Source organism: Corapipo altera, unplaced genomic scaffold (genome assembly GCF_003945725.1).
Source record: "Corapipo altera isolate COAL_440 unplaced genomic scaffold, ASM394572v1 98, whole genome shotgun sequence".
Lineage (NCBI taxonomy): Eukaryota > Metazoa > Chordata > Aves > Passeriformes > Pipridae > Corapipo > Corapipo altera.
Window position 1 is genome coordinate 165,341 of NW_020884914.1, and position 18,259 is coordinate 183,599.

Consider the following 18,259-nt stretch of genomic DNA (forward strand, 5'->3'; position numbering starts at 1 on the left):
GGTGCTGCCTGCGTTGAGGAAGGGCACACACAGGTCACTCCTCACTGGTGACTTCGTGTTGGCTGTACCTGCCCAAATTTTTGCTACAGTTTAAGTGAAAGCACAACCCAGGGATACATAACACGACGCGGGTGCTGGTCACGGACGTGTCACACAGATGGACTCTAACCGGCTGAAAAGGCAAATGAGTTTCTGCTGCTCATTTTATGCTAAGCCTGACTGTCTTTCCCTCCTACAAATAACTCCTCCTGGAGTTTGTAGAAAGCCCTGTCTACGACTGTCTCGGAGTTGAGCCGTGAAGCTGGAAAGTAGGAGACCAGCTGCACGTTGGGAGGTGGGAGGCAGACAGCGAGCAGTCCCCAGCATCGCCTTTGCAGGGCCTCGTGTGCAGGGGCTGCTCCCGAACGCTGCTGCGTGAGCAGCCGGTGAAGTGTCACTTGCACGATACGCAGGCTCCCAGCTTTTCTCTTCCAAGTGTTCAGCTGTTGTCTCAGGCTGCGGCAGGTCGGAAGCTGAATCCAGAGCAGGTCTGGTGAACGTATCCAGCCTCTTGCAAAATCTCCCGCTGTCAGAGGGCTGAAAACCCCCTCACCTTTGCAGTCCCACACCTGGCCATAGGAGTGTGCGTGCGCAGCCAGCCCGCCCGGGAGGGGGGTCCCAATGCTTGCCCTCGCACTGCTTTGCGGAGGCAGGAGCAGGCAGGAACGCCCGTCTGTGTGCTGCGTGCCCGCTCCCGCCCTGCGCTCTGTCCTGCCGTCACATCACCTGAGCACGTAGAGCTGCGGCCATGTGTGTGTCCCACTGTGCGCTCGCAGCGGCGATACGTGCCCGGCTGTACCTGCGGTGCGAGGGTGTGTGAGCGTGTGTGTGAGTATCAGTGTGTGAGTATCAGTGTGTGTGTGAGTATCAGCGTGTGCCTATGAGTGTGTGTGTGAGTGTCTGAGCGAGGTCCGTGTGCGCTCTCCCCTCGCCGTGCGGCCGCCCCCCTCCCCCGGGTGCCGAGCAGCCCCGGGGGCCCCGGTGTCGCGGGGCGCGCTGTCCCCGGGGTACGCCCGGCCCCGCCGAGCAGAGGCAGCTCGACGCCGCTGAACCGGCCCGGCTCCAACCGGGCAGTGCCGCGCCGAGCTCATCCCCCCAGCGCCGTGCCGATCCGTGCCGATCCGATCCGCGCCGTGCCGGGAGGGCGGGGCGGTGGGAGGGGGCTGTCCGCGGCGCGGCGGAGCGGCGGGCGCAGATCGCGGCGGACACCGCACCCGCACGGCGCTGCCCGGGCCGGGCGCTCCATGAGCCGCCGCGGGGCGGGTCGGGGCTGCGCTCGCTCCCCGCCGCGGAGCCGCCGCGCCGCCGGTGCCGGGATGTGACTTGCGGCGGGCTGGCGGACAGAGCTGCCCCGCCGCCCTCGGCCGCAGCAAGACAGCGGGTGAGCCGGCGGCCAGACGGGGGGGACACCGGAGCCGGGTCCGGGGGGCTGCCCCCGGAGCAGCGCTGCGGGCGGGGGGGGCACAGCGGAGCCGCTCGCCCGGCTCTGCGCCCTGCGCTGCCCGCAGAATTAGCCCGGTGGCCGCCAGCAGACAACAGGCTGGATATAGGAGTCCGGGGGGGATTAGACGGGATATAGGGCAGGATGGGGGGGGCTGGAGCAGGGGGCTGCGCTGCGCGGCGGGGAGCGGGGAGGAAAGCTGGCGAGGAGGATAGTGGAGTTGGGAGAGTGGGGACAGGCGGGGCAGGGAGAGACGGGGAAAAGAAACCAAAGAGAGAAATGGGCGAAGGGACAAAAGAGAGGAGGCTGGAGCGGGATAGGCATCGTCCGGGGAGGAGGAGGAGGCGGAGGTTGCAGGCGGATTAAGGGGAGCCCGGAGCGGCAGCCGCGTACCGGCCGCACGGAGGGGCCGCTCGGCCTCGCACCGCGCTCGCGGGGGAGCTGCAGCCAAGCCCGGCATCGCATCGCATTCCCCAGCGGGAGCTCAAGGGCAGCAGTAACGGGGTACAGGCCGAGGGGGAAGAGCCTTTTGTTGGCCTTTCGCCGCCCCTGTCCGGTCCCGGGGTTGGCGGGAGCCCCGGCTGGGTGCGGGTGCGGAGCAGTTTTCTCTCTAGTTAATAAAAGCCCCGTCTCTGTGTTACCTCTCCGCAAAGCCACGCAGTGATAGGATTTAGCACTTATGTGAACCCTTTGTTTACACCTGCCCTAATGTTTATCTCAAGGCTAACAGGATTTCCTGCGCGCTGAACCCAAACACCCAGGTTGGTGCTCAGCGCTAGCACGGAGTACCTGTTCATTGGGGATACGCTTGCTGCTTACCAGCAGGGAATATCGGGGTTGAGGTGTCCTCTCGCTGCATCAGGAGAAATCAGGTGACAGAACCCATCTGTTAGAAGGCTGTGACATTAATAGAAACAGTCTGAGAATTAGCAAAGAAAATAAAAACATTGATTACTGTCACTGATTGCTATCGGTTGTGAAATCTACTCTAGGCACTATGGCCAGAAGGATCCAGGCACAGGCGATTCACAGAATCTGACCGAAGGGAATTGTGAGCACCTAGAACATTAGCAAGATCACTTCATATAATATTCAGCGTTACAAAATATTTCTAAATGAAAGCAGCACTTTTTCCACGTGTCCTTTTTGGAGCGGGGTCTTGCTTTCTGTAACCGTGAGGCTCTGCAGAGCATTATGTGTATCTAATGCAGGGGCTGTCAAAATCACTGCTTTATTTTTGCCTACAAAGCACAATTGCACTATTAATTATTATTCTGGAAAAACACACATCTCTTGGGTAGTCTGATCTCAACTTGGCTGTTGCTGCTCTGTTATCAGTCCCGAAGCTCATTCTTCTGATCTGATCAAAAGCAGCTGGCAGAGATCCCGTGTTGTGATTAATTCCTCACTCACTAGCATCTCTCCACAACACTTCGTGGTGGTGGCAGTTTTCTTTTGGAAACTGCACAGTGAACCAGTCTTGTGTCTGTGTGGCAGGCAGGTTACTATTTGTGCTACTATTGCTGATATTTACTAGATTGTTTTTCTTCTCTGTGATTGGATGCATCTTCCCGTGTCTGTTGACTAACATTAGAATATGGAAGAGGTAAAACAGCTAACCATGAATAGCCTAACCCTAAATCTTCACACCATTACAGATTTATGTAGCAGCATACAGCAGTATCTTTTTGACTGGATATGTGCAAGTTTTGGTCAGAAGACTTTAGTTATGGAAAGCCTCATTGATTTTTAACCATGACAACTTTTTGATGACAACTGTGAGATTTTCTGTTTCTGCTTAGTTGCTTGTAATTGTACTTCATACCTGCTGGGGCAGCTTTGTGTCTGCAATTTCTATAGTGATTCTATGCCAGATAATGTAAGATAGGAGACTGCACTCTGTGGAGTTATTACAGCTGTCATTGAGAGCTGTCCTGCTAATTGTTTGCTGCTTTTGCCTGAAATGTGTAAGGCTCCTTGATTCATTTTAAGTGCTTTTGGTTGCTCTGGGTTTAGGTATGTTACCTTAATAGCTTTACCAAAATAAAATTTTGGAGAGCAATGGGGGTGGGGTGGTGGAAGTCGTTGATTTCCTTCTGTATGAACCGTTCATTCAACTATGTGGGGGCTGTGTTGCTGCCACTTACTGTATCTGTGCTGGAATGTTTCTGTGGCATTCCTGTATTACTATTGCTGTAGTTCTCTGGCAATAGGAATGAAGTGCCAGCCAAGAAGAGCGCTATTGTTACTACAGTGAGGTTGCATAACTTTGGTAAGAGCTAATCTAGACATAAAGAGGTAAAAATACTCCTCCTCTACAGTAACTGATTTAGGTAACCACCAGCGAGAATGTGCAGACAGATTTTACTACAAAATCTCAGACACAGGACTCTGCCATCCTACACACTGCACAGGCTTGAGGAAGACACTATTTGAATAAAACACCCATATTGATATATTTCTTTTTTCCAAAGCAACTTTTCTGGAAAAAAAACTTTACAGTTTTACCTTCAAATTATTTAGTCTCTCGTTTTAGCTTAAGTTGTGGTATTCCCTTGCAAGACTTGTATGTTGTAATGCAGTGTTTTCCCTTGTTTTTACAACTGTCTGTGTCCAGTCCTGAGTACCAACACTAGAAAGGGGATTTTTTCATTAGTGTCATCACAGGGGGTTGATTATTATTGCCAGTTTTTACCCAGTCAGGCAGAAATACATAGTAAACAGGTTGGAAACAAACTGCTGTATTCATACCAGTGGGGAGGAAAAGATTTCTCCTTTGGAGACTTCAAGCTCTGCTTGCAAGCTTTGGTCTGGGCAGGATCTAGTGTTCAGTGGGACTTAACTGACATTTGGTAGGAAATGATTTCACACCAGGAGTACCTGTCAGCAGTCCTAGAGATTTCTTGGTCAGTGATGTAGCAGTCTAGAACCTTACTAAGAGGACCACTGTTTATCTCCATCAGCTTTCCCAAAAGTAATTTCACAGATGGAAGTAACTTGAGAAAACTCCTCTTGAGTTGAACATCTCTACATTTCAGGATATATTTTTATCTGAATGCTCAATATGTTTTTTCACAGCTTAATTTTCCCTTTCCAAAAGAAAGCACTTCTTCGTGGAGGGGGAAATACTTAAATTCATTAACCCTCCCTTCCCCCCTCCCAAACACTTCCAAATAGGAAGAGGAAACAAATGATGGGCTGACAATATGACTGCTTACCCATGCAGCACAATCTCCATGGAAACAGACTGTCCTAGAATAGCTCAATCACATGAGGGTTACATGACATGAATAAAGTAACCAGAAAACTGGAAAATATCTTAGAACTGGGGATACTTGCACTTAATTCATTACCCCCCAGGTTTTTGGAGAGTAGCTAATAAACAAAGCTAGTATTGAAAGCAATTTAGTCCATGCTTATCATAATTTGTAAGTGATGGGATAGTGGAAAATTAACATGGCCCTCACTTAAGGGCTGTTTATTGTTTCCAGTTTGGGTGACATTTAGAATGAATTTTGAATCATTTTCCACATGACCTCCTCCTCCTTGAAATGGTACCACTGGTTTGCAGCATTGCCTTAGTAGATCCCAGTGGATTGCCTCTCTTTGTGTCAGCAGGCACTGACCATTTCACACTTTTTAGGACATTTCAGATACTCTACAGTAAATTTGCTAGTTGAAGAAGGAATTGCAGAACTACCTTCAGAATGTTTCCTTCTAGTTAATGATGTACTCACGAGGCAAGGAGATTTATTGAGTGTAACCATATTCAATACAAAACTGAATACATTTCACTGATGATTAGTTTTCTGTCTGTAAGGTCAGTGTTTTTAACATGACTGTTGTGACAGAGTCACTGAGAAACCTATTTTATAAATCAGATGTTATAAACAAGTATATATTCTACCAATTCATCATAAAGTAAATTAAAGATATGTAGAAATCCCAATTCATTTGTCATCAGGTGCAGGACATTGCATCATTAGAACACTGCAACCCTTTCAGCAGTGCAAAGATATGCTAATTTCTATGGGCAAGCAAAGATTGTCGATTGCCCTTTTCATGTTTGTTCAAGCCCAGATCACATTATTTGTCACAGCTCCCACTTCTGAGATGAAGGTTTGTAATAGGATGTTTCGTCTGTTGTGTGAGTGAAGACCACAGAGTCATTATGCATTTATATTAGCACATTTGCTGTCTTGGTGCCTCAAATAGGAAACATTACAATCTCCATCATCTTGTCTGGTTGAAAATGGCCATTGGTCATTATGCAGTGAAACATTAGTTTGAAGACTGAGATCCTCAAGATTTGACTTTGGGTCATCACAGGCCTGTAATGCACAGGAAGAAAATCCACAGTTCTCAGCTATAAGAGACCCTGTACAGTTCTGTACAGTCTATGTTAATTTTTCGTGTTGGTAATGACCAGCTGTGCTCAACACAACAACACTGCACTGTTACTTTAAACCATTTTCAACTCTCATCAAAGTTTTTGAAGTTTTCATTAAATGCAGTTCTGATCCATGAAATAGCTTTGGACAGGTAACCAGTTAGGGCTGTTGTCTGACTTACAAAAGAGCTACTGCCAGTTTCTCTGCTTTTCGCTTTGTGTCCTAGACATGTCACATGAGCAGTGACTCGCAGTGACCAACATCACTGCCCGTTTATGTGGTGGTTTTGTTTGAATGGTCACACCATACAGGTGGGAGTCTTGCTCTGAGCACTCTTACCCTGGCACGTTGCTCACATCAATGGGCAAGATCCTGCTGGAACTGCAGCACTGACTGCAAGTGAAGGTTACCAGTGTCAGCTTTCAGAGCTGGTTCATGCAGTGTTTCTCCAGACAGCCCTTACGGGGCAGCTCTCACCCAGGCACACTGGGCAGTTAAAGGTTATACTTTTAACAGTCTCCTTTGCCTTTCTTTGCTTAATATAAACAAATGCTATAACATATGTATTTTTAAAGCACCTGACCCATGTTCTTCCTAAAACTGAGTTGGGATTTGTCCAGGCTTTTGGTCCTGATGGTCAAGTGAGATGTGTTGTGTTCCTGGAGAGTTTACCACTGTTTACTCTCTGGATCTGGGAAAGTGATGCTCTGTTTTTTGTTATTTGTTTCCTTTGTATGGCTTTGGACTTGCTAAGAAGCACAATGAGTCATTCATTTTTGACTAGCTGATTGATAACACTGCATGTGTGCACTATTGTAACAGAATATGGGATTTTTCTAGCCAACCATTCCCATTTGCAAATGCTATCTAATACCTGGCCTTTGGAAGAAGATGAAAGAAGTGAATATTATAACTATTGACCAAGCATGAAAATAAGATTTTCCTTTTTTTAAAAAAATACAATGTTTATTTTCCTTGGACTGGTTTATCCTTTAAGTAATAATTTAAAAAGTGCTTTTTACTCTTCCTTTGTTCCAGTGAAAGGAACGAGGTTGTGGACCAGTCTGTTTGTGGTATAGCTTACACTTGCATCAGGCCCAGTGCAACTTACACATACTTTAAGTACCTGAATTTGAATGGGGTATTAAGTTTGAACAGGCAGTAAGTATCTAAGTACTGTGTATAATGTATTATTTTACACCAGGATACATAATTTCTTCTGGCCGTGCTTTAGGATATTTGCAGGGGCAGAGTTTGGCAATGCTGTTTTCAGTCTGTGCAAACAGAGTAATGAGTCAGTTTGCATTCTGAGTACAACATGCAAAAGCAGCTTCTGGGAGGGCAGCGAAGGGGGCTGGGGGTAGGCTGTGCCAGGCAAATACAGTGCGAAAACAGTAAACACGGGCCACAGAAACCAGCTCTGCTTCCAGTTGCTGTGAAATCCTCCAAAGTGAGCTCCAGCTAAACAAATACTTTGTTGTCTCCGACAGAAAAATGAAAACCTACCCAGCCATCGGTTTCTTCCTCCTCTTCGTGATCAGCTATGGCTCTTCGGAAAACTCCAGCACACCCAGGGGGTGCGGACTGGATCTCCTCCCTCAGTACATTTACCTGTGTGACCTGGATGCCATCTGGGGGATCGTGCTGGAGGCAGTTGCAGGGGCAGGTGTGCTGACCACATTGCTGCTGATGCTGATTTTGCTGGTGAGGCTGCCCTTCATCAAGGACAAAGAGAAGAAGAGCCCCCTGGGAATGCACTTCCTCTTTCTCTTTGGGACTCTGGGACTGTTTGGGCTGACGTTTGCTTTCATCATACAAGAAGATGAAATGGTGTGCTCTACCCGAAGGTTTCTGTGGGGAGTTATCTTTGCTTTGTGCTTCTCGTGCTTGCTAGCTCAAGCCTGGAGACTTCGCAGACTAGTTCGCCATGGGAAGAGTCCATCTGGCTGGCATCTAGCTGGGGTGGCGATCTGCCTGATGCTCGTGCAGGTCATTATCGCAACCGAGTGGTTGATACTGACGATTGTCAGAGATAACAAGTTGGCCTGCAGCTACGAGCCCATGGATTTTGCTATGGCTTCGATTTATGTTATGTTCCTGATGGTATTTACCATGGGATTCTCGTTTTTCACTCTCTGTGGAAAGTTTAAGAAATGGAAGAAAAACGGAATATGCCTCATTATAACCCTTTTTTTTTCCATTCTGATTTGGGTGGCCTGGATGACTATGTACCTCTTCGGTAATGCTGAGCTACAGAGAAGAGACAAATGGAGTGATCCCACTCTGGCTATTGCACTGGTGTCCAGTGGTTGGGTGTTCGTAATTTTTCACGCCATCCCAGAGGTCCACTGTACCATCCTTCCATCGCAGCAGGAAAACACTCCCAATTATTTTGATACTTCACAGCCAAGGATGCGCGAAACTGCTTTTGAGGAAGATATACAGCTTCCTCGGAGCTACATGGAAAACAAAGCCTTTTCAATGGATGAGCATAACGCAGGTAAGAATTTGCTGTAGAGGACTGTATTTTTCTGTAGTAGTCAAGAAAACTGTCTGTATGAGACCTTTTTCAGGTGTTCAAAACAAGGGTCATTAGAAATGCCATATTTTGCGTACTACATATTGTTCTCTTTTACATTAAGAAATCACCCAGTGAGGGGGAAAAATGCAGAAAATACATGTGTTAAGTTAGAAGGATTCTTCCACATGTTGTTTTTTCTTTGAAAAACTGAACAATTTGAAATGCAAAGCCCTATTTTAAATAGTTTAAATAGTTTTTGTCATTAGCAGGTAACAACATTTAAAACAAAATATTTTCCCCAAACCCAAGAAAAAAATAAAGTAAGTGGTCTGTGTTACAAAACGCTCAGCCTCTTGAGCAACAAAATAATTATGATTAATTATATTTCCATTAAAATTAATTTAGTGCCACTTTGTGTCACTGTGGGGGAAAAATGCCAAGTGGCTTATAGACAAGTTCAAAGACAGCCTTTGTTCTGAAGGTTTTAACATCTGAGGTTTCACAGAGGTTTCAAGGTAATTTGCTTTCCTTGTCACAGAAGGATGCACAAAGACACATCGTTAATATTTCCAGAGAAAATGTTTTGGAGTGATTACTGAAAGGACCAGCAACAACTGGGTGCTTAAGAGATCCAAAGCATTGTTGACTGTTTAACCCGTGTCAGAAATGCATGGGTTACCCTCTGACCAGGGGAGGGGGAAGCAGGAGCCTGATGGGGTCGTGGAGGGGGGTTGTGCTCTGGTGCTGTCCCACACTTGGGTAAAGGATTTCATTACTAGTCACACTGATTTTTATTCGCTCTAATTGAAAAGAATACTGGCCTGGTATCCCAGCCAGAAGCTGCCACATTGCTTTGGCAGCCCCTAAAAGGTGGCTTAGGGCACATTGTCCAGGCACTTCACCTTTCTGTTTGTCTGTATGTGTCTTTGATTTCCTCTGGGTACAGATCAGACACAGAAGAAAACAGCACTCTTGTTTGGCACAATGGCAGGTCAGGAAGGCATTTTTCTTTTAAGTTTTTTAGCAGTAACTTTAAAGGTCTCCTTCTAAGTATGGACGTTTTGAACAGAAAGGAGTTAAGTTCTGTGAACAGATACCACAAGGGCAGTGGTAAAACAAAAATCAAATGGATAAAAGAATGGTTGCTGTTACTAATGTTCCAGAGCAACAGAGGCAGCTGCACTATGGACTGTTGAAAGTACTGGTTTTTTCTGGGTGTGTTTTTGGGTTTTTTTAACTGTCCTCCATCTCCCATTAAATTAATTTCATAGTAAGGTAACTGCAGTGACTTCAGTGGAGCTATTTCAGACGAGGCAGATCTAAGAACAAAATTGGATCTTTCAGTCTGTATAATTCCAATTCATGCATGTGTTTAGAAAAAAGAATTGGAAACTCCTTTTTCATCTAATCATTCAGTAATTAAGTTTTTCAGTGAAATGGATAGATGTGTGATAGCTAGAAAATCATTATAGTGTCTATTATACTGCAATTTATGTTCTGTTTTAATCTATCTGAATCTTAGTACAATACAAAATTGATTTCCTTATCTGATGCCCTTATTAATATTTATATTAATAAATACATGTCATTCATAGTGCCACGGCATGGGGGAATTTTTAATAAATCAAAACAGATTCGATGTTCCTTTGCAGCAGTTCTTTAAGCACAGACTTGGACAACAGTGTTTGGAGACAAAACTTATTATTATGTTAGAGACTTAAAGTAAATACAGGCAGTAATAATCAAGTCACGTATTGCAGCTGCTGAAATGTCAGTTTAAGTCAGATCACTGACATCAGCTGATGGTTGTCAGTGGTAAAGCACCTGGAGTCTATTAGCAATTGGCTCTCTGCAGGTACTTAGAGAATGTTCTCTTCTTTCATCCATTTAATTAACTGAATTGGAGAATTCATTGTTAAGAGTTTAGAAATTAATGGAAGGGTACTTTCTTCAATTATACTTGGGAATAATGTTTAAGAATGGAAGATCTACTCGTTGTGAAATTTTAGAAGACGAGATAACCAGAAAACACCTCTTAGTTCCCTGACTGTAATACTTGTTTCAGTAAACAGTCAGCTTGAAATAGAAAAATATGCCTGGACAAACATATTCTCCATTAATTCCTGTTATTTCCATTAATACTCATATCAAACAATTCCATAAATTTGCTCTTCTTCAAGATTCTAAGTGGCATTTTAAGAATCTGAACAACTTTTAAACTATAGGGTCAAACAAGCATATGTCCTCCTAGTTTCCTTCTTTCTTAGCAAAGATGTAGCTTCAAGTTACACATCACAACAAGAGCTGTTCTATTCCAGGAATAACATTAAGCATTAATAAAGCAAAACTATCTTAAAGTTAGTATTTTAAATATCTTTTTAACAGCATAATTATCTGGGATTTTAATATTCATATAATAGGTTGAAATATCTATTTAAAAAAGTTTTTTACATAGCTGTGTCTTTTAAAAATGTTAGTAAAGTATTTAGAAACACTGGACAAAGGCCAGTTCTCGGTGCTTTCTGGAAGTGCAGTCCACACTAGTAGGGCAACCTCTGTAGGCAAAGAGAATTTGCCTTATACATGAAAAATCAGGATGTGAAATGTAGAATGCTACAGCTGTCAGGAAACCCAAGCCCAAGCAATTCCAGTACTCCTTGAATTTCATTTAATAACTTTTAGTACTACGAGACACCATTGCAGCCAGTGCCTAAAAGCAAAGTTAACAAAATTAAAAATATGTGTTAAAAGGAGACTTTGACACATTTGCTCAGATCTTCTTGGCACTGCTTGTTTTTTACCTGTACGTACCCTATGCAAGAGCGTGTATTTAATAGTAATGGAAAAAGTACAAGGAAAAATGGTAAAACTGGTATGAGGAAAAAAAAAATCTAAAAAAGCTGGTGTTTTGTCCACCAGCTTTATCACAGATTCTCATCTTTAAAAAATTTTAGACTCTTTGCAATAATAGGGAAGGGAAATTTAGCAATATGGAATTGAATTTACTGGCTCTTTAAGATAGCTTTGAAATTAAGCTTTTTATGTAAATATTTTGTGCAGATGTGTAAATATTTTATTGATAGTATGTATTAGAAATATTTTTTTTATTTATATGTACTATCAAATACCAGTGCAATCATTTCTGCTTAACACACAATATCTAGTCAAACAACAACGACAACAAAAAAGTGCTACTGACCTTGAGATGGTTAAATATAAAAAAAAGAAGTACTTAATTCCAGCTTAGGTATTTTCATCATTTGTTTTCTGTGTTCTGCAAAAATATGTAATTTTAAAATATAGAGCAAATAAGGGTCTATGTGTCTCTGCAGTCAACAATTGAGTATTTTTACCAGGGTGGAATTTCTAAATTTCCATGCTAAATCAATACTGTTCTTCCTCCTGGTGCACAGCTCCCAAAGAGAGGAGTAGCAGTGGATAGAGGACAGCATATGGCAGTCGGATCCATTTAAATCTTGTTCTACACAGAGCAACTCTATTAAATCCTGGCTTTATTAAAGTCTGTGCTGTAATTCTCGTAAACTTGAGCTCATTCACGATTTCAGCCAGAGAGCATAGAATTGTAATTTGAATTAAATCTAAGAGAAATTCTTGCCCCAGGTGCCTGAACTGGGCATGTTTCTATTTACCAGCTGACAGATGAGTATTGCCCGTTGTAACCACACACATTGTGTGGATAAATGAGCTCTGTTCCCTGGCCACGTCTGAACTCAGTGAAGCCATTATTTACCCCCAAAATTAAAGAGGGAGTTTTTGTGTGTCCATCCCCAGACTGGTGTAAAGAGAAAGCAGTATATCCCTCACTGTGCATCTCTGTCATTCAGAATATACATCTTGAACCCAAACTTGTGTAAAATTAATGGGGAGACTGATGTTTTCCTGGTGTAAACGTTTAGAAGGACACTTGGTATCTTCTCTTTTGCTTCAGTCATTTGCCATGTTTAAGCTATTCGAAAGCAATATTTACTCCATCTTTCTAGTTTCTCAGAGTAAATATAATCTGAAACATCTGGAAAATCCTTATATGCTAGTCATGCTGAAGTAATGCTCAGGGGGCTGTGAGCATACTTACTGGCTCGAGCAAGGCTTTGGATCCCTGTCCAGTGAATTTGATAGAAAGCAAATTGCAATACATTTTACTTAACCCCACAGTATCCAGACCAACACTTTGCAAAATGCACTGTGCAAGATACATTAGAGCTTCAGTGACTGAAGATACTGAGCTTCCACTGATATGAGACTAAGCTTCAAAAATTTGGTTCCATTAAATTTTTTCCTGTTCCACAGCAAGCAGTTAATTTTATGTAAATCTGATTCATTCCCGACTATGTAACAGAAACAGCTGTTCGAAAGCAATGTGAAAACTGGCATGGCAACAGGAAAGTTAAAATCAGTGGCAAAGTTCCCAATAAGTAAGATGGAAGGAAGATACTTTGTGACTTCACAGCTTTAATTGTGTTCTAAGAGTGATCTCTCTTTTCTGAACAGCACTAAGAACGGCAGGATTTCGAAATGGCAGTTTGGGAAGCCGACCCAGCGCTCCTTTTAGAAGCAATGTTTATCAGCCAACTGAGATGGCAGTTGTGCTAAATGGTGGGACTGTAAGTATCAAAATGTGATGATTTAAGAGATCTTTGATATGCACTGATATATACAACCACTACTAATTGAAAAACCTGCTTGTAGCTTATTCACAGCAGGGGGAGAGCTATAAATGAAAATTCGGGCAGCAAGTATGCATGTAATGCTTCCCTTCCCTCTAGAAAATATGTAATTAACAAGTATTTTGCATTTCTTTACTTGGCAGCTTGAGTGAACCAAGTTTTTTTGTGAGACTACGTGTTCAATGGCCCTTTCAAATCTAATTTGTGTTAAGATATTTAACATAACTATTAAGTGACACCATTTCTAACCTGATATTTTTCAAGATTATGTGAGTCACATAAATGTTTACAGGCCAGTGCATTGCTTCAAATAAGAATAATTGTTGCAGATAGTGGTGATCTTTCCCATCTTCTATTTTCTTGTAAAATGTATGTAATTCTTTGTAACTTACAGATTTGTACCTCTCTTGAAAAGGGGTTCATAAAAGAGGAATATAGAATATTTTAATGTTAATAGCATTGATTTTTCTTCCTTAGACAATAGTTTGGCATGCAATTCTTTGATAGACCTGTTTTTCTGCAGCCTGCTTGTTGTAAGAATGGTTTAGTGATCTGATGCCAAACGGATTTTCTAAATGTTTTTCACATCATGTGTAATTCGCACTTAAGACATTTCATATAGCAGGCATACTCTTAAAAAAGAAGAATTTTCATCCCCACATTCTTCATGCATATCTACATGCTTCTTAAAAATCTACTCATGAGCCAGTTTATACTCATGTGAGTTGAGTTTTCTTTCGTTTGAATCATGAGCTGATTCCATAACTCAACCTCTACATTTAAAATCAAATAACGTGAACTGATTGCAGGTCTGGTTTTGTTTTTAAATAAGTAAAGTTTTGGTTGATTATAGTGAACAGGAGGGACTAGATAAAAGAATTCTCCTGTGTGGGTAAGACAATGTGAAACATGTCAACTTGAGTAAAATGAAAAGGCTTTGCTTTGTGTCAGTAATGGATTGCCTCCTTCTGATGTTTGGATTCATCTCTGCCTGTTTTCTGATACCAGAATGTGCAGCTCAGGGAAAAGGCAGTTTAAGGATGAAAAGCTTGAGAATTTGGTTTGGGGGTTTCTTTGTTTGTTTTTCTTTGTTCTGAGGTGGATACGAAGCTCAATGGAGAACATCAGATAGTGATTAATGTGTGTATATATTCATGGTTTTTACAGAGAGGTGAATGCACTGTATGGGTGGAAGACGAGTCTCTTTGTATCACTTTGCTCTAGAACTACCATCTGGAAAGCTGTCATGTACATGTAGCATGATAACACTGATTTTTGAACAGTTTAGATCTCTCAGTTATGGGTTTGTTATCCTTATTTCCAGATACCAACTGCTCCGCCAAGTTACACTGGACGACACCTCTGGTGAAAGGCTGTAGGCTGTAGAGAATAAGAATCCTTGTTGCAGATGTTGTTCCCTGGCAGTGTGTCTTTGAGGGAAGGAATCCATAACAGTACCAGAACAAAGCAACAAAACATCCAGGATCTTTCGAAATCCTACAGAGGATTTTGGCTAAATGTGAACACCATTGAACTGAGAATTGCAGAAACAAAATTGTAAAACTGAAGCTGAATCTAACTTAAAATTGAAGTAGGCACACCTTAAATTGGAAGAGGGGATATTGTATTCTGAAATGTAAGATATTCTCTTGTCTGTAACTTGTGTGCCAGGCAAGCCTGTTTTTGGTGGTTGCCAGTTGCTTGCAAAATACCCTCCTCTCACCTAAACTTAATTCATGTTGCCACAAGAGATTGCCACGCAGGACTTCTTTCCATTTTGCTCCTTTTCCCTTCATTTCAAACCTCATGAGAAGTACCTTGTTTGCTCATTATGTAGCTGTACTGTACAGTCACGTGTAGTCAAGCATTGTCACTCTGTGGCAACTAAATTCCCATTACGCCGTAGGCTGATACACTGCTCTTCAACAAGCTGGTCTAGGAGGTGCAGTTCTGGAGGGGTGAAAGGTCTAGGCATGTTTCACGCGAGTTATGGAGCTTCTTGAGGCAGAGAGGGAAAGCGCAGGTCCAGCACAGAGGCAGCCGTCCTCGGCCTCACGGGATGGATTCCCTGTTATTCCAGCCTCGATCCCGGTTGCGAGCGGAGAGCTGCGCACTCCCACATGTCCTGCAGGCGAAGCCGTTCAGTGGAACCTTGCAGGGCTGTACTTTGGCAAAGGTTTAGCTGGGAGGGAATGTGAGTGGTGGCGTTTGCAGCAGCAGTTCGTTGTGCTGGTGGATGAAAGGCAGCGCTGCTGCCCTGCCCAGCCCTGGGGTCGGGCTGATGGCCAGGCGGGAGCGCGGGGGCAGCTGGGGAGCACTGACCACCCCTGGGAGACACTCAGCAGCAGAGTAGGGTCGAGACCTCCCTTTCTAGTCCCTGTTCGTATGAGTAGTCCCCTTGACTGCAGTTATTTGTGCATTTAAATGTGGTTGTGCATTTTAGTGCCTAGAGAGTAGAATCTCCGTGCTGGAGGTGGTTTGTTGTTGTTTTTGTTTATTTAAGGTGGTTTCTTCCCTACTCCTCCCCTCCCCATCCATTTTCTTGAGTTGATATAAGGCAGACTTTCTCAAACCTTTTTATCTTTGTTTTCTCCAGGTTATTTAAAAGGTTCCCATTGCCCATTTTTTGTGCCATGGTTTTTCATTATGTTGAAGCAATCATTCCTTTCTTTAACATTTAATACATATCGGACATTGAAAACATCATTGTATCCTCACTGTTTGGCCAATGTTAATCTTAGCTTTCCTCGATACTAAAAGCTAATTGTTTTTACTTGAAGGCATAGGAAACATATAACAATTAAACTTTGCATATGCTGTAATAAAAATATATATTTTCAAACTAAAAAAAAATAAAATGTACAAATAACTGAATAGCTTAGTAGCTTCAGAGAAAGAAGTTACTTGCTGTGTACTGCAAAAGAAAGACAAGCTTTTTATTTTTCAAGAGTCTTCCTGATTCTTCATGTACCTCCATTTCTACTGAATTAGGAACCTAGTCCTGCAGACTTGTACTCCCACGAGTAGTCCCATCGGCACCAGTAGGTCTACATACAGGTACAGAGGCTGCAAGACCAGTCCCTAAGTGTTGCACACAGATATATGTATATATATATATGGAAAAATATATATTGCCATTCTTGCCATGATCATCTTATGGGGGTTTATTTCAAAGCCCTTCTCCTCCAGAAGCAATGTTTTTCTGTCATGCATGAGTGAAGGAGTACGTTAGCACACCCCTGCCCTTCCCTCCTCGAGGCAAAGGAAGCATGTGCTTGTTTTAGGGATCCTTTATTTCATTTTGTATGTAACTAGATGGCCTTAGTAACCAAGTAGGGTAGGGGTGGATATTGCATGCTATCCAGCGACTTAGAAATACATTTTGCTTGTTTTAAGCAGAGCTTTGATCAAATAAGACTATTTGAGATAATGATAGCTACCCATATGATGCATAATTTGGAACAATAAAAAAACTATTACCCATCACTTGCCTGCAGAATTTTGCTTTTAAAAACCAATTAAAAAAATCCCTCATAAAACTCTATCATAAAAACATATAAGATGACCATGGCACAAATGGTAGGACAGCTTTCTTTTTAAAAGTTTATCATGCTACAACCAAGACTGATGAAGTATAATACACATTTTACAGACCTTGGACAAAATCTGTACAAGATATAGTTATCTTAAGAAACTTTTTTTTTCTTTTTCTAGATGTGACTGAATTGATAAATAGAGTTCCCAATCCTGCTTCTGATGAAGTTGTTTGGAATTTGAGGCCTTATGCAAAGATAAGGCCAGATCCTACAAACTGCTGCTCACATGACTAGTCTCATTGGGTTAGTCATGTGGACTATTTACAAAACTAAAAATCAGCAGGATTGGGTTTAACGTGTGGTGGTGAAAGTGTGGCAATAGATTAGGAGGGTCTTTATTTTCCAACTTTATACAATTAGTAATAAGCAACTTTTTTTTTGTAAACTAGTCTGTGATGTAAAATGCCCCAAATAAAACTGTAATTGAAGAAAGGCACCTTTATGTTAACTTATATTTTTGTTACAGTATTTACTTTTGCCTTTTTTGAAAGTTTTCTAGAATGTAGAGCATCTGTGAACAACATAATAAGTAAGTAAGCACAAGCCTTTCACAGTTCTCCTAATTATAATTAGCTTTTATACTATAAAAGCTACTGTGTTGTCCCTTGATGGTTATGTGCTTATGGTGTTTCCATGCAGAAAAATGGAATCACAAAGCATCTGAAAAAACTATTACCAAAACAAGATTTATAATGACTGGCTTTTGGTCAATGGCTGGAAAAGAGTTCAAAGCCATTCTTCACAGATCCTGTCCCGCTTTCAGATGAGTTGAGGGTGTTTGAGGCTTGCCAGAAAATATGTAGCATCTTCAGAAGAACACTCTCAAGACATACAATTGTTTCTATAAACAAGGTACATGAACTACTACAGAACTAGCTGTTTCAGCTTTTAGTCTAAACACAGGCATCTTGGTTGGCTTTGTTTGAGCTTGATGCCTTGGATTTAACCAAAGGCCATACAAAAGGGAGCATTGTAGCTTTTATAATAAAACAATTGGACTATTCTACCAACTTACAGGATTACAAAGCAGGTGCTTTTTATTAATTGATGAGAGCTAAAGCTCATTTTTGATAGATAATATATATTTATTAAATGTATTAACGTGTGTTTTATAACGTACCCTTTTTTCCGCTGATTGTTGCATACTGGTATCTTATTAAGTACATCTTTAAAGGATTTTCAAGACAATCAATGTGTACCATGATGACTGTACATAAGTATACAAAACTACAAAGGTTGTAAAGCATGGGCAAATGTTTTATTTTCAAAATGCTGTTCTTAACGAGAATAAAGGCTTTACTATTTACTTACAATGTTTGTGTTACCTTGCTGTTAAAATCCACCTGAAGTTTTTTCCATTACAGTGAACTGATGGTGTTACAGACAGCATTGTAAGTGTAAGCTAAGTTAAACTGAAGGAAACAGGCTTCTAGAGGCCACATTCCTCCACCTTTGGCCACGTTCCCATGCTTACCCTTAGCTCTGGCACCTATCAAACCCACAGTGAGCCAGTCAAAGAGATGAGCAGCCAAACTCTTAACAGACTAGTGATTTTTTTTTTTCCAGTTGGCTCAGCAGTTTCCTGT

At 42.3% G+C, this 18,259-nt stretch overlaps 1 protein-coding gene across 2 annotated transcripts; it reads left to right on the forward strand.

Annotated features, from left to right (window-relative positions):
• Positions 1–1,309: 1,309 nt before the first annotated feature.
• On the forward strand, positions 1,310–17,986 carry GPRC5B (G protein-coupled receptor class C group 5 member B). Of its 2 annotated transcripts, none has more exons than XM_027654759.1 (4): positions 1,310–1,420; positions 7,362–8,371; positions 12,902–13,014; positions 14,402–17,986. In XM_027654759.1, the coding sequence occupies exons 2-4, from the start codon at positions 7,366–7,368 to the stop codon at positions 14,444–14,446; spliced, it is 1,164 nt and encodes a 387-aa protein (XP_027510560.1). In that variant the 5' UTR covers positions 1,310–1,420; positions 7,362–7,365; the 3' UTR covers positions 14,447–17,986. The 2 variants fall into 2 exon arrangements, with proteins under 2 accessions (XP_027510560.1, XP_027510562.1); XM_027654761.1 differs by having other exon boundaries at positions 16,792–17,986.
• Positions 17,987–18,259: the final 273 nt, after the last annotated feature.

Bases quoted from the DNA above. Each gene is read 5' to 3' on its own strand.
- GPRC5B (XM_027654759.1), top strand. From the start codon at position 7,366: ATGAAAACCTACCCAGCCATCGGTTTCTTCCTCCTCTTCGTGATCAGC. The intron at 8,372-12,901 runs GTAAGAATTTGC...TTTTCTGAACAG, and splicing joins AATGGATGAGCATAACGCAG to CACTAAGAACGGCAGGATTT. The intron at 13,015-14,401 runs GTAAGTATCAAA...CCTTATTTCCAG, and splicing joins TTGTGCTAAATGGTGGGACT to ATACCAACTGCTCCGCCAAG.